This window comes from Gymnodraco acuticeps, unplaced genomic scaffold (assembly GCF_902827175.1).
Source record: "Gymnodraco acuticeps unplaced genomic scaffold, fGymAcu1.1, whole genome shotgun sequence".
Taxonomy (NCBI): Eukaryota; Metazoa; Chordata; class Actinopteri; order Perciformes; family Bathydraconidae; genus Gymnodraco; species Gymnodraco acuticeps.
The window spans coordinates 350,153-366,283 of NW_022991435.1; the positions used below are offsets into that span (position 1 = coordinate 350,153).

General features: G+C 39.7%; 2 protein-coding genes across 14 annotated transcripts in view; both read left to right on the forward strand.

Moving 5' to 3' along the window:
• The window catches only part of LOC117532724 (muscleblind-like protein 1), a 42,664-nt gene extending 32,032 nt beyond the window's left edge, over positions 1-10,632 (forward strand). For 6 of the 13 annotated variants that reach the window (XM_034196169.1, XM_034196166.1, XM_034196168.1 and 3 more), the window contains exons 5-12: positions 1,141-1,380; positions 2,335-2,388; positions 3,562-3,715; positions 5,047-5,082; positions 5,840-5,919; positions 6,322-6,348; positions 7,049-7,120; positions 7,239-10,632. In XM_034196169.1, coding sequence (XP_034052060.1) covers positions 1,141-1,380; positions 2,335-2,388; positions 3,562-3,715; positions 5,047-5,082; positions 5,840-5,919; positions 6,322-6,348; positions 7,049-7,105 — 648 coding nt within the window. In that variant the 3' untranslated portion in view covers positions 7,106-7,120; positions 7,239-10,632. The remainder of the gene's footprint in view (positions 1-1,140; positions 1,381-2,334; positions 2,389-3,561; positions 3,716-5,046; positions 5,083-5,839; positions 5,920-6,321; positions 6,349-7,048; positions 7,121-7,238) is intronic. The other 7 variants (XM_034196175.1, XM_034196172.1, XM_034196174.1 and 4 more) reach the window with 4 other exon arrangements.
• A 1,484-nt stretch (positions 10,633-12,116) lies between these two features.
• Positions 12,117-14,266, forward strand: LOC117532706 (ras-related protein Rap-2b-like). The gene has a single exon (XM_034196138.1). It carries the CDS (start codon positions 12,469-12,471, stop codon positions 13,015-13,017), a length of 549 nt encoding a protein of 182 aa, XP_034052029.1. The 5' UTR covers positions 12,117-12,468; the 3' UTR covers positions 13,018-14,266.
• The last annotated feature ends 1,865 nt before the right edge of the window (positions 14,267-16,131 follow it).

Genomic DNA, 16,131 nt, shown 5'->3' on the forward strand with positions numbered 1-16,131 from the left:
TACACTTGTATTACTGTGTCTGAGGCGATATGGTAATATTAATAGCCAGTACTATTATGCAAAGAAGAAGGTGATTAAAATAAAACCATAAAGCCCATAAACTGCAGTATTTCCTCAGATTATGAAGCCAAGTGCATTCTAAGAAGTGGTTGTAATTAAGAGTTGTTACATTTTTGTCTCAACTCATTCTCATTTACTCTGCCTCATCTATTTCCGGTACAGTTTGTGCTCTCACACTGTACGCTTCACAAAATACCATTAGAGAAGCAAGGGGGATGAGCCTGAACTTGTTTTATAATGATTTGAGTGTAAAAGGCCTTAATGATTTCCTCAGCTACAGTAATAGTATAGCAACTGTTAAGTCAAGTAAAAGTCCTTCCTGTACCGTAGCTGCTAGTGTCATTGTTGAGTCAACTAGTTCATGTTGTAGGATATGTTTAAGTCAGTAACGTTAAAGGGCAAAGTGCAAATCCAAGAGTTTTTAATTGTCTTTACTGAAACATTTATCAGAGTTCAACCACACACTCATAGCAGGGTAGATATCAGGAGAGTAAAACCCATGTGTTCATGCTACATGTCATTTAAAAGTAGGTGCTGCCCTCTGGTGTCTCACTTCCAAAAAAAAAAAAAAAGGCAGATTCTCAAGCTCCAACAAACACATAACTATTCCTGATAAAAAGAAAATATATAACAATCAAGGATTATTGTGTTAAAGTTTCAGCACTTGCCTCAATGTGATATATATTCACGTCAAAGCACAGGAAATCTATACCGAACCGTTTCAGTCAAACAGGAAGTGCACTGCATATCTCTGTACAGATCGTTAGTTTGGTGTAAAAGGATACTGCAGAGAGGAAGGCCTAGAAAATGATTTACACAGCAAGAAGAATCTGACCTTGCAAAGCATTTTAATCCACTTATTAGACTGCAGCTCTCATGCATTTTTTAAAGTAATGGATGTGTTTAGCTACACAGTCTTACATCACAAAGTGAAGGCTTGGTGAATCATAATTCATATATTCTACATAAAGGCACCAGGCAGGAAATATTCTACGTGACACCGTTTTTTGTTATAGCCACATGCTTCGCTGAATTCGTAGATAGCTCCACATCTTTTCATCTTTTTTTTTTACTTTCCAGGTGTGTCGTGAATATCAGAGGGGCAACTGCTCTCGCGGGGAGACCGACTGTCGCTTCTCCCACCCCGCAGACAGCACCATGATCGACACCAATGACAACACCGTCACCGTGTGCATGGACTACATCAAGGGTCGGTGCTCTCGGGAAAAGTGCAAGTACTTTCACCCACCGGCTCATCTGCAGGCCAAAATAAAGGCTGCCCAGCACCAGGTGAACCAGGCCACAGCCGCCGCGGCAATGGTGAGCAGTCTGTACAAGCGTGGACACACACATTCACACAGCAGGCTGAAAGGAGCTTTAAAGTGATTGCTTTTTATATTAGGGCTATTTATTCAAAGTTCAAACGCCCTGGAGGAAATACTTTTCTGTGGCTCATACTTCCATGTTGGTATTATTTAGTTCTGCTTTTGCCAGGTCACATTTTAACGGTCCTTAACTTGGTGTGGGTAAAATCTGCTCAGGACAGCATGATATGAAGAAGGATGGAACAATGGTACGTTATTCTCAATGAGTTATTTATTTTCCTAACCAGAAAAAAAAAAAAGGGTCCTTCTTCATCTCATCCTGGAACACGAGCCGGTCAGTTCCTCTCTCTCTGATGGTCGTATATGTGACTCCATTGTTTCTGTACTTCCTACGGTATCACTTCTCTTCCTCCATTTTTTAAAAAGGGTTCATTGTGCTTTCTCACAGTAACAGCACCTGGCTCACTTCTGTAGATCAGTGATTTACTCATGCTCTTATTGATATAGTGTGAGGCAGAGAGCATTGAGCTAATGGTTGTCATGCGAAATTGACTACGATGCGTACAGTTAAACAGAAAACATGTGGATTTTACTTTATAGTCTGATCAATACAAGCCACGAAAAGAAATATTAGAATAAGATTCTCATCGCTATATTCATCCATCTTTGTGTGACAGTAACTAATGTAGTTTGGTAGTTATCATTGATTATTGACGATGATTTAACTATAGAGCAGTAGGGCTAGTTTCCAAACTGTGCATGCCTTAGTCCTGTTATCCCCTTGTATATTGCATTCCAATGATTTGTTTTTTTATTTGTTTTTGTTTTTTCTCACCTATACCCAAACTGCACTGCTGCCCCCATGATGCACCTCTGCTTGCTGGTTTATGTTAATGCGCTTGAATCCCATTGGCCATTGCCATCATGTGCTCGCTGCCTGCTAATTAAGACTCAGTCGGCTGTCAAATCACTGAAGCGACCCCTCGACGCAACCTTTGACCTGGTACTATGACCTTTCACCTTTTAGCTTGGCATGTGGCTTTGTTGTAGAGCAGTGTTTTAACCAAAGATACCTAGCTATTTTTGTCGTCGTTGTCTCAGTGCAATGTCTGTTTTTTCCTCCTGCTGATCTTTCCTTATTGCCTGTGATAAAATGATTGTGGCTTTTGTGGATCCGACCCCAAACTTCAGCTTCTTGTAGAAATGACAAATTAAATGTATAATTAGGAGCCACAATCAGTTCATCACATGTAGCCTATTTAACAAACGTCAGCGAGGGCAAGGGAAGTAGAGCTTCTATAACGGTTGCATGGCTTCAGTCTTACGTCCAGTCAGTGGTCAGTGTTGTGGAGCAGCTAAATCAAATGTGTGCATGTCTGTGTTGCTTGTGCATGTCAGATGGATAAGGGGGGGGCTAAGAGAAACAGTCTTTACAACCCATACTGTACTGATCCCACCATAACAAATGATAACAGTTCAAATGATAGTTCACTCCATCATCAAATCTTGTCACAGATATTCAGACCTCAAAGATGGCCTCATGCTGAGACCAAATCCACCTTCAGAGCGTTTTATGTCGAAAACTTTCACAATCACAAAGAAATTATTTTACATCTGACTTGAGACCATTTTTGACATTGGTCTGAGAGTGAACCATCACTTAAACATGGCTTACACAGTTTATCATGGAGCTAGCAGTGCAGCCTCCCTCTCTCTGTGCTTCCTACCTGTTCCACCTCCTGTTAGCAGACTTATTGTTTTAATAGTTAATGCTTGCTCATGTTGCATTTAGTCAAATCTAGGAAAACAAAGTTAACAATCAAAATGAAGCTTCCTGATGAAATGTAATGAATATATGAATGCTTGTTAGCCAGTAGCTCCAGTAGGCACCATGCTCCTGCTTGTGTAGTAATCGTGTCAGACTGCTGCTTGCTTGCTACTGATGATATGACGATATTGTTGTTGTTGTTGTTGTATCGTTGTTGTACACAAAAGGATGTTGTCATGCTGTTTTTACGATGTCGTCTAACGTATGTACCTTTTTTGTTTTCTTTCCCGTTTTTGCCTCTTTCCAACACATCCTTTCTCTCTTTTCCACGCAACTCTCTCTCTCTTTCTATCTCTTCTTTTTTTTTTTTTTTTTTTTTTACTGTCCTCCCTCCATCTGGCTGGGCAGGGCATCGCTCCTAGTATCATGGCTCCCATGCCCAAGCGGGCAGCCCTGGAGAAGGCCAACGGGGCCTCTGCCATGTTTAACACCAGCATGCTCCAGTACCAACAGGCCCTGGCCAGCATGCAGTATCAGCAGCAGGCTGCTTTCCTCCCATCAGGTACGGCTCCCAAAGACACTTCCACTAGTGCTCCGAGCACCCAGGAGACGCCTGGATCCGTCTAACCGGCTCCTGCTTGTCTGGGGTTGGGCAAAATTGTAGAATGCAGGGCAGAGCAGTTTGGTTGTGGATTATTTATCAACTTTTGTTGTCTTCTGATAGAGGGAAGTTACAAAGATAGTCAAACATATTACATTACATAAAAGCTCTAGATCACGGGTCTTCAACAGGTGGTTTGTGATCCTTAGTGTGTCGTCAATGTTACTGCAGGAGGGATCATTTGATGTTTTGTTGGTTAATTGTATTATTAGTTACTTAAGATGTCTAAAAATACATGTTAGTTTCATGAATCTGACATATTATGAGCAAATATAAATAGGCCAATAAAAAAAAAGACCCAATTTCATTTACACAACATTGATGATAGTCTGGTTGCTACCCATGAATCCATCTTGGGCTGGCTAACCTGTGCAGTTAACCAGTTAGCTAAGGGTACAAGCTATTATTAAATACCATATAAGAAATAACATAACATTTGTTATACATGCTACTTAAAGCCACCACACATTGCAGGCCCAGTTTAATAAGCAACTGGATTTAGATATGTGGGGGGGGGGGGGGGGGTCCTAATTGTTTCTCTCTTGAGGCTGAGACCTAAAAAACGTTGAAGACCCCTGCTCTAGATTTCATTATAGGCCAGAGAGGGTCAGTGCTTTAAGATATCTGTGCATTATGCTTTGTATGGCACTGCATGGCCACTAGATGTTAAGAATGTGTTCGAAAATGTCTACTAATTACTTTAATCAAACTTCACTTAGCTACCTGCTCCTCCTAGTACATGCAGGATAAGAGAGGAAAGCATGGATGTTTGAACGAGAAATGATAGAACTGATGAAAGTGTGTATTTTGATGAGAAACGTTGCTTTGGCTGCAGCTGGGAAGAGCGGGTTTAGGACGGGTTGGTTAATGGCAACTAGCTGCAGGGACTGGCTTCTGTACACGTCTGCTGTTCTCCTCACTTCTGTCTCGAGTGTGTATATAATGTTTAATACGTAATGGTTACTATGATAACCGCACTATCAATCTTGTTGCATTACACATTAATATGCAATGCACTTCAGACAAAAGTGTAGATCCTCACTCTTATTTGATTAACAGATATGATGAGTTCGCAAATTCGCCTTTTCCAATCACTGATGACTGTGTCCAGGAGATATTAACCTTTGTTCCCACCTTTTCTCTCCCCCTCACTCTAACGAACCTTGTGATGGGCTGTTTTGATTTCTCTTCCCCTATCCAATCCACTTCCTGTTGCACTGCATGATGGGCAGGCTCAATATTCTGCATGGCACCTACAGCCAGCGTTGGTAGGTTCCAGCTTTCCTTCTTCAGTTGTCTGTAACCTCATGTCTGTGACTCGCACGTCATCAAAAATTAACCACCCTGAAAATGTTCTATCATGTGATTATAGATGAGTGATTTTTATATGAGATTTGGTGACCTGTGAGTGACTGTTTTGGTTGCATTTTTGTGATTTGAAGGATAATTAAGAGTCCAAATAAGCATATCGGTTTTTAAATGTTTCTGATTATTTGTGTGGCAGCTATTCTTTTTTCAAATCAATATAAATCACCTTTTTATTCATTTCTTTGTGCGCACACCTACTACACATTGCATTACCACTCTTGTTTTCATTCACACTCTAAACTTGGCTTTTGGCTGGTCTAACCTGATCTAATGAAACATGATTGAAAAATATATTATTTTAAAACAAACAAAAAAAGAGGGAGTTCTGTTGTAACCTTCCTCTTATCCCCTCTGCCTTTATTGGTAACATAACTCTTTTTAAAGCACAATCTTCTGGTGTTTACCACCAAAGTACAGTATTGGTTGTTTAATAATACACACACACAAGTGGAAGTTTGTCACTGTGTTTGCTGCAGCTTCTCTGTGTCACGTCAAATCACAAGACCTCTTACCAGTGTTGGCAGAGGGAAGAAAGGGAACCAGTTATATCAAATCTCTCTCTGACTCCCCCTCCTCCTTCCCTTATTTGTGTGGTGTGTATGTGGCTACACTGCTCCTCTGTGTATTTATGCTTACCTGATTTTCCCTCCAAAAAAGTTCCCATGATGCATGGTGGTTCTCCAGGCTCTGCAGCCACCGCATCTGCCACAAGCCCCTTCCAAACTGCCTCCAATCAGGTTTGCACCTCTACAGTCTCTCTCTCTCTCTCTCTCTCTCTCTCTCTCTCTCTCTCTCTCTCTCTCTCTCTCTCTCTCTCTCTCTCTCTCTCTCTCTCTCTCTCTCTCTCTCTCACACACACTCATCTCTTTCCTTTATTGCACATGGATGATCTGGGAGTGCTTGTGTCCAATAGTGAGGGGTGGGTTGGGTAACGGGCAGTACTCCCTCTTGTTGGCCTACACATGTGAACACATATCATACTGTGACAAGTTTGAACTCTAATCACAATAATCAATATGTGTTTTTAAGTTTCTTAGATCTATCTGTCTTTCTAGTAAAACATACTGTATTGTAATGTTTGTTCCCATGTAACCTCGATTTTTGTCCTTTCCCATATTGAGGACACTTCCTTATCAAAGTTGACTACCAACGAATACATGCAATTGGTATGTATGAGGTCGTTTTTTCAAAATGTTAGAGCCATTCCCACAGCTTGTGTATAAGTCGCTTTCTGTGCCCTTTGGTGCTTGTCTTTTTCTCTTCTCTCCCCCCCCCCCCCCCCCCCCCCCCCCCTCCTCTGCTTCTTCCTTGTTTTAAAGTAAAGCTTTACCATTTCCCCTGTTTTTAAAAGCTGGACATATCCATTATTAAAGTCAGAAAAGTTCTAAAAACAGTAACTGTAAGAAGAATCTGCTTTCAGTTCTGTTGAAGGCATTTTGTAAGCAGTTAGGTATTGCACAACTTCAAAATGCCAGAAAAACACTTTGTAGGATGAATCATCATGTAACCAGTTTGAACAAGGATCCTATTTCTGCATTTTACTGAGGCGTGCAGGTCAACAACATGGAGGACTTATATCTGCATGGGGTAGCCACCTCACTGCCAGTTTCCCTCTGCACCCCTCATCTCTCCCTTCCCTCCTGTTGTCCAGTAGTGTGTGTTGATTCTCTTTACATGTCACGACCTAACCTGTAGCCAAATAGCTCTTTCTATTGTTCCCATCTGCGTCCCTTTTCAGTAAGGAACTCGTCTTAATGCGAGAGGATGTGGTTCAAATGTATTGTTTGTGTTGTCGGTCAGCGTCTGCTTTGAGTGTTTTTGGTTTGGGATGTATTTATAAGATTGCTGTCCGTTCTCTACCCCCAGATTCCAATAATATCTGCAGATCATCTGAATAGTCACAAGTACTTGACTCAAATGTAGTTCCTCTCAAGAACAGTGAGTTCCTATTTCAATCCTCATATTCTTTCTGCTCATGCACATGTATAGCTTTCTGTCTAATTCAGTCCTAAAACTTAAAGACCTTTTTTGAAGCATAATCTGTCATGTCTTACAGATCAAATGAATGTGTGCTGGCACCGTCCAAGCCAAAAGAGTTCAGCCTATATGTACATAACCGACGAGGAGGGTCTGCCATCTCTTAGCCGATCCACGACGATGGTCTCATCACACTTGTAAACATCAAAGGTGCAACACATGATCTGTGCCATCTTCCCACATATCAATCTCAAGAAGAATTTGATATCAAATTAAACGTCCAGCCAAAAGAAGGGGATTTCTTGGTGCCGGGTCAGTGTGTGTCCCTCTATGGGAAGCGTTCACATTACACCTCTGTGTCTGCCTAAATCATAGCACTCAATCTGTTCTAATTGGTATCATTAACACACACGCAGAAGGTCAAGAGCGGGGTTGTATAAAAGCAACATCCAGTGCTGGTACGTTAGTAGACCAAGATTATTTTTTATTTGTTCTGCTTTATATATATTTTTTAAATTGATAGCCATATTTCATAGTTTACAAGTGTAATGCAAACATGCAGCTTGAATATGAATTAAAATCTGAAAGGCACAATTATTTGAAGAGGAATTGTATTCTCCAAAAGAATGACGCATGTACAGTATTGTGTTTTTACGGCTACTAGTGAAACTAGATGATGAAATGAGGGTCTTGGACGTATGAATGTTCTGGGTAAACCAACATACCTGTGTACCTTGAAAGCACAGCCAGGCTTTTTCTCACCTTGACATGTGCCATCAAGGCCATACAGCTAAAAACCAGAGTGTTATCTCAGCAGTGTTATTTGTTTACAGATGGTAAACTTTTTTATGTATGGCTCTTTTTGTATTGTTTGGTTTCAGAATCTCCGTTGCGAGTTGTTTTTTTTTACGTTCAATGTCAATGATTAATTCATTTAGAAGTGGGGTTCTCGCCAAATTTGTGTTTCTTTTGTTGACGTTTCTATCTTTTAAAATCAAAAATGGAGGGTTTTTTGTCATGCCTCTTTTCATAGACTAGTGATGGTTTTTATTTGTTGGGATTACGTTGTGTAAGTCCATTGACTCTAAAGCCTGGTTCAGAAGAGGGTGTAGCTTTAATTGACATTGTGTTACCTTGTTCTGCCTCTTTTAAAGAGGAGCGACTCTAAAACTGTGCCTCAAAGAAGCACCGTTGAGCCATGTATTGATGAGAAATTACAACATCAGACCCAAAGGTCTATTAGGTCATTTAAACCACATGTGCACTTGAATGATTGTTTGTCTGGTCACCCTGTTTTGATTTCACAACTCATCCTAAGGGAAGTTTCGCTTTTGAGGAAACGTTTCCAAGTAAAAAATGGAAGCTCTTACTCACTTGTAGATCTGACTACAGAAACCAAAGCACAGTTTTTCTCTCAATCATACTCATTGAGACTTACAGAAGCATCTCTCACGAGGCTTAAGAAAACATGTTTATCATCTGTCAATTTTATGATCACATCCCTTTTTGTTTTCAGAGAGGTGTTTAGTGTGTCTTTACCGATTGTAATTTACCTAACAAAGCCTTAGATTACAATTAATGGGTCCGAGCCCAATCAAATGTACTTTCAATCACCATGCAGGTAAAGAACACCAATGATGTTTTATAGATGTCTCACGTGCCGCTTATGATCTCTTTCTTTCTTTTTTTGGTTCTTTCTCTCTATGTAAAAGTAACAATTACTCTCTTAAATTTCATTGAACTTCTGTGTTATGTACTACTTAAGGATTTGAATCTATTTGAGGTATGTAGTTGTAGATTTTTCTTTTTTTGCCTTACTATATATTACTTGACAACATTGATATAGCCGTTGTAGATTTTGAGGTAGTATGACATTCATAACTTTTTCAAACCATATAAATGATCATGTGTTTTTAAATATTCACTTCATTCATATAGCTGGATGTCTTTTACAGATGATGTTACATTATCAGTTAATTTTGTTGATGAAAGACTTTTGATACAAGGAATGAGATCATTTAATTTGCTGCCACTGGCAGAGAAAAAAAAAACTAATGTTTTAACCAACTTAGATTTTCCTTGTCACATGTCAAGATCACGTTTGAAAATATATTGTATTGAAATATAGATTGTCCATGTTTTAGAGTAAAAATTATTTTCTACTGTATCCATTTCAAAAAGATATGTACTTTTGTTTGAATATTTCTTAAGTTTGCCCTGAATGTCAGGCCAAAACGAGCAGTGAGATTGACGGGTCTTTGGATGTTGTGGATAGTGAGATTAGGAGAGAGAAGACTTCTCCAGACTGGAGAGGTCCGAAATGCTGCAGATGATGAGTTCTAACCTAAGGGACGAAGGTTGACTTTTTGCACTTCTGTATATAGTCAAATGAACAGAGAAAAAAATGTGTATCATATTGAGATATTATTTTGAATAAAAAAGATCTATAATTATAAGGAATTTTGTTAGATTAATTTAAATTCTTAAATTAGAAGACCAGCTAAAAAAAAACTTGCTTGCAAAGAAGGGCACTAGTTTCTTGGCCAATGCATTCAGAGAAAGCTATGCGCTTTTTGTCTTATTTTATCAATAGTATTGCAAGGGAATGTCGAAGGGGAATAAATCCCCATGTCATGCTTACTCCACCCCTCTTGTGGGATGACATATCCAATAATATCCATATCATTTGTTAGACTTGATCGCGCAGTATTGCTGCTCCCATGGTACAGTTAAAACATACAACTCAAATTTGTTTGGATTTTCGTTTGATTTGACTGCATGTAAAAGTACAAACATGTAAACAAAATAAAACGCATAGTTATGTAAAGCAAGATAACACATTCAGATTACAGAATACACAGTAATATGTATTTTAATCAAATATACAAACAGTAGATAACAGCAGGGAGAAATTAAACTTAAACAAGTCATCTTACTCTTGTGTGTTAAAAATATTTTCCAAGCAAACATGTTATTTAAAGAATGATCAAATATTAGCACTCATCCACCCGGGTACTTTCTTATAGCCATATAATTACAGTCCACACTGACTCACGGGAAGTTGTTTGTGCCATCACAGCTGTGCACTCAGCAGGCGAAGGCTCACTATATACCAAACGCGTATTTGGCAAATTAGTCTTTGAAATGAATGTAACAGTCACCTGGTCAACATGTTTCTGACCCGAGGCTGCTGTGTTTAGTTGCTACAGAACCAAAGCACCATTTTTCTCCAAACCAGATGTTCAGTCTCCTGGCTGGAGCCATGGTTTATCTTCCCTGCTGGGGGCACATGTACGCTTTGACTGCTTTTTACTTGTAAATGCAACCACCGATTATATATTTGCTAACAGTTTCCTCACAATAATGTACTATTCTGCCTTCAGATTTGTTTATGCACATTTTATTGTTGCCATAATTGACTCTGAATCTGAATTTGAAATCTGAATAAAACAATATTTGATTTGCTCATGCAACATATGTGTGGTCACTGCCTCTGTGTGTGCTGGATGTATGGGGTAGTGGGTATTTTAGTAAATGCAGATATTCTCAGTCAACCTTTTCATTAATAAACATGTTAAAGAATACCATGTTATAATGTACAGATTATCTGTCTTGCATTGTCAACCTTCAAGTATTGATTTCCCATTGAATTTTGCTTAATTCATATATGATGGGCACAATCTAGGATAGGTTGTTCTATATTCTTTCAGAGTTCAACCTTGAGGATTCAAAGTCAGCAAGACTGGAGCAGCTCCACAGAGAATGATATCATTATTAATTTAATTGATCGGCTAAGGGCATTATGTGCTTCATCTGGGTCAAAAGTGATAATGAAAAAAAGATAGATCAAGCACACATGAACCCGCAACATGCCTTCCATTGCACTGTGTATGAATATTTCACATAACATCTGGATCCTGAATTCATCCTACCATCGTTTGGAGAGTGTTTTCCATTTAGAAGGCATGGGTGTTATGTTAGCCAGTCTGGAATCAGATATGAACGAAGATATTCTCTTCCCGCAAAACACAACCTGCAAATTGTTTGAGATAAAGTTAAAACACAAAGACATCATATGTTCTCTTCAGAAACAGGGTACTTTTCCAGGCTGTATTTGTTATCATTATGCTGTGACACCATGGTGACTTTTTGGATGTCCATAGGTGATCTGATGGGATTATAAAAACAGATCAAGATCAATAAATAAAAGAAACCTCATGGTTCCTGTTGTGTAAAACTTCATTTAGATGCTATTCAGAAAACAAAATAATAATATTCTGTGATCATGTAAACTTCCTTGTATCATTTGATGGGGACACAAAGATAGGATAATATGTACTTTATTGATCCCAATTTGGGAAATGTTTGCGTTGCAGCAGCATAAAAGACAAGGCTTTGCACATAAGATCAATTAAGAGCAGAAATAAACAATTCTAAAATGTAAACAAATGTAAACTAAAACAATATTAAAAAATATAGTTGAGATACCAACAACAATATAAAGCAGGATATGTTACAACATTCACTAAACACCATCATACAATCTCCTCAATACAAAGAAAATGTGGTAACAATATCTAATGTGAATTTAATTGTAAGGCCTTCAATTGATGCATTGTCATATAGGTAAACGTATAATAATAATAATAAAATAAATAATACAAATGTGCTTAATCTGAACATCAATGTCGACAGCAACATGCAGGATCCTCTTTTTTCTGCATTATAAATACAATGTTGATAAGTAAGCTGACATATGTAAATAAATGACCTCATTAGCATGCATGCTTAACATGATTAAAGTGACAGTGGGCATCTGAAGAGCCTCTGGTCGTCATGTATGAGGGCAGAGGTCATGCAGAGAGGCCACAGACATGCACGCGCCTGCAGGATCTGTCTGGTCATCTGACGGCTCTGACTGAGGTTTCGGGTGACGGCTCCTTTAAGAAAACGGAACTGTGCCTCGGCTTTTGACGCGCTGAGGATGTGGGCAGGAAACGCCATGCAAGAGGAGAGAAGCGATCACGCTTCCCAACGCCGTTGCACAATACAGGGCGATCAAAAATAATGTGCTTTAATTTTCCACGCTAATGTCCAGGAGCGGTGATTCTCCTCGGATCTGCAGTCCGTCACCCAGCAGGCTCGGAGGATTTGCCGGCGTGGGATTTGACTCCTATCCGAGCGAGAGGGCAGCCTTCCCAGCCTGCTCGCTTTGAAAACATCGGGGCTGGTCAGCGGGTGGGAGAGACAGAGCAGGCTTCGTCGCGGAAAAAAGGAAGTGTCTGCCTATTTTTTTTCACCCCCCAGCCATGAGGGAGTACAAAGTGGTTGTTTTGGGCTCGGGTGGAGTCGGGAAATCCGCGCTGACTGTCCAGTTCGTGACGGGCTCCTTCATCGAGAAGTACGACCCGACGATAGAGGATTTCTACCGGAAGGAGATCGAGGTGGACTCGTCCCCGTCGGTGCTGGAGATCCTGGACACGGCGGGGACCGAGCAGTTCGCCTCCATGCGAGACCTGTACATCAAGAACGGCCAGGGCTTTATTTTGGTTTACAGCCTGGTGAACCAGCAGAGCTTCCAGGACATCAAGCCGATGAGAGACCAGATCATCCGGGTGAAGAGATACGAGAGGGTGCCTATGATCCTGGTGGGAAACAAGGTGGACCTGGAAGGGGAAAGAGAGGTGTCTTCCGGGGAAGGAAAGGCGCTGGCCCAGGAATGGAGCTGCCCTTTTATTGAAACTTCAGCCAAAAATAAAGGCTCGGTCGACGAACTATTTGCAGAAATAGTCAGACAGATGAACTATTCAACTGTTCCCAGTGGTGGTAACCAGTGTTGTTCATGTGTCCTGCTCTAAAAAACATGAAAAACATCCAGAAAAACATCCGGGCTGAAATTTTGCTTCTTACTTGTCCTGCGGGCTTCCCCCCCCAAGCCTATTCATTCTCTCTTCACACTGTTGTCTTATTGTTGCACACAAACACAAATCAACGAAGACAACAATCGATTATGTATTATAGTCTAGAAAAAGTGTTTACATGACAAAGTACTTGAATGTTTTTGGATTTTTTAAACAGCTTTGTATATGACACTTCTCTGGAAATGTGCCTCAATGGGAATGTCTTATTGTGAAACCTAAGAGACAGTTCTTTTGGTGTTTTTATTTGTTGAGTTGTACTGTTACATCTTCTGGGCTGGGTCCATATTTCTTGGGTGGTGGTGGGGTCATGCTAAATCCAGACAGAGCTGGGATTGGCTACTTTTAATGTCTTTTTGGGTGAAATGACACAGCAGGAGGCCTGAAAGCACTTAAAATCGCCAATAAACGTAACAATCACCATTCAAGCCTTTCCCGGGTTACTCAAATCAGATCTCTACAATTTATTTCCCCTAAAGGTCAAGTGGGATCCAAGAGACGCAGATTCCTCCCACTAACATATTTTATCTGAAGCTGTGGACTGTGATGGAGTTGTGTTAGGAGCTTTTGTTGTTATCCCCCCTCTCCGGTCTGGCGAAAGTGGATTTATCATGGAACCTGCACTTTGCTGACGTTGTCCCACCTCAGTGTGCACAAAGAAGGACCTTAGTGCATTGCTGTCGCTTCATGGGGAACCCCATGTCAAGTGCCTTCCTAAGAAAACTCCTGTGACTGTGCCAACTGATGAGCCCTACTTCCTCTGCAGTGCGTCTTGATGGCAATCAGAACTTTTAACAGTTTTCAGTGAACAATCTAGTTTCATTTGGTGTCAAAGTGAGAATAGCCTACTCCTATTTTACTATCAGGAAGCTAAGCTTGTATCAGACCTGCTGTTTCAGGGTCAGATTCAGGCCGTTTCTCGAGGTACTAGTCCAACAAGAACAACAAAGTAACTTTAACCTACTAGGATTATGGTTCAGTGAATGGCAAGCCATGTCTGTATTATCTAGATTTCTTTTTCTTTTCTAAAAACAATATGACATTTTTAAATGTGCCGTAATTGTAATTCTCTTTTTGGACAAAATCTTCTGCCATCCACCTGTCAGTTTGAAAGACTTAATACAAAAGCATTTTACGTAACGCTGTGTTTGTCTCTGCTGATAACATAAAGTTTCTACATTTTGGGCTACCTTTGAATGTGATTGTCCCTGTAAACGATATTAGTGCCGAAAGAAATAATATGTTGACAGAAAGACAATTAATTGACAATGTATTAGTAGTTTGAGTAATATATGAAGAGAAAGCTTAAAACACAATGTAATTCAAGCTTCAGCAATGTGAGGAGTCGCTGCAGTTTTTCTTTGCTACATATTTGGTTTTACATCAAATATGTCCTATATAGACAGCTTGGGCTCTTGGGACTCGTAATACTACAATTCCTAAACTTTTGGGCATCTTGGAAGGAAATAAATTAGTTAATTATCATAAACGGATGCATTGACAATGAACATTATTAGTTGCAGGCAGCCTTTTCCATTGGCTTTTATATACTAAATGGAGCTCTGAATGCCATATTTGACGCTTGTTTACAAAAGACCCGGCTTCAAATGTTTATTACTATGAGGATGAATTGCCTACAAAACCTTGTTAGTGTTATATAGTAAGTGATCGTGGCGCGAATAAGAAACTTCTCAGTCAAGTTGTTTGGGTAGTGGGTAGGGTTTCTATTAAGTGTGTTTTGCTGTGGAGAGCTGTCTCCCCCCTTCCCTGCCGCATGTTTTCTTGGCTCTGGAGCTGTGGACAGAGAGGACTTTCTGTGTCTAAGTTTAATCAGCCATGCATACTGTAGACCACTATTTGTTAAGCCGTTCCTCACACCGGCCAATGGGCTGCTGCCTCATGTGTCCCTCTAACCGCGGAGATTCAAGGTCAGATTACCAAAGCACATGCTCACACTATTCAGGTCCGACCTGAAGAAAGGGTCCCTTCAATGACTAGCAATGCGTACTTTGTTTTCACAATGATCGTCTACAGCCACTGCCTGGTTATCTAAGTTACAACTCTAAAGCAAAATCACGTTGCACTAAATCAGAGCTCATCATTCTTTAGAGATGACTGGAACATACTGTCATGGACTGCACATTTATATACAATATATTCCATCTTAATGATCATTGGTGAAGGAACAGGTGGCCTTCTTTTCTTTATCTTGAAAGATGTATTTCTTAGAACATTAATGGAGTTTTTCATGCACTAAACAGCAGGAGATGAACATACAGTACAGCAACGCTGACTGCACGGCAACATGAGTCACAAAAAGCTCATAAGGTTTATTATTATTATTATGAGACATTCGCCTTTCATTTCAAAAGAAAAGCAGAAAACAGAAGCGATCCTGTAATATTTAAGGGAATCATTTCTTAAGAAAAGCACAAAATAAGGTTATGATAGAGGTGTCAAACTAATTAAGCTGGTTGCTAAGCTACAGATTCTGTATTCTTGCAAGCAGCTAAATGTGTCCACTTTGCTGCACAGGTGTAAAATACTCCTCAATTAACAGAAAATATTGTCACTGCCTATCAGTAGAAAAAGTACATCATGTACACATTGAGGTAGTTGTATTTCTAATAAGTATTTATTTGTATGCTACTCTATATTTCTACTCCACTCCAAATACTAATTTATTTACAAAGCACTTTAGTGGTTTTAATTGATGGTTATAAGTTCACTGGAATCTGTTAAACCGTAAATGCACCATTGATCAGTATTGATGTCACATGTTCAAAGTCAGATACAAAAAAGATATTCTGGTGGAGTGTTGTTGTCTTTTAGCAGGACAACATTTGAAAAGAAAACATGCTTGTAGTCAATTTACCTTAAATGTTGTACTCGTGCAAATGATGCGATAGTATATGACCGGGCCTTTCTTCTGTAACTGTATAAAAATGATATAAATAATGATGCATAGTATTTCCCATTTTCAAACTGCTTCTATGCTTTCAGAGCTGCCTAAAATCTGACACCATCTTACTGCAAAATTACACAAACGCTACT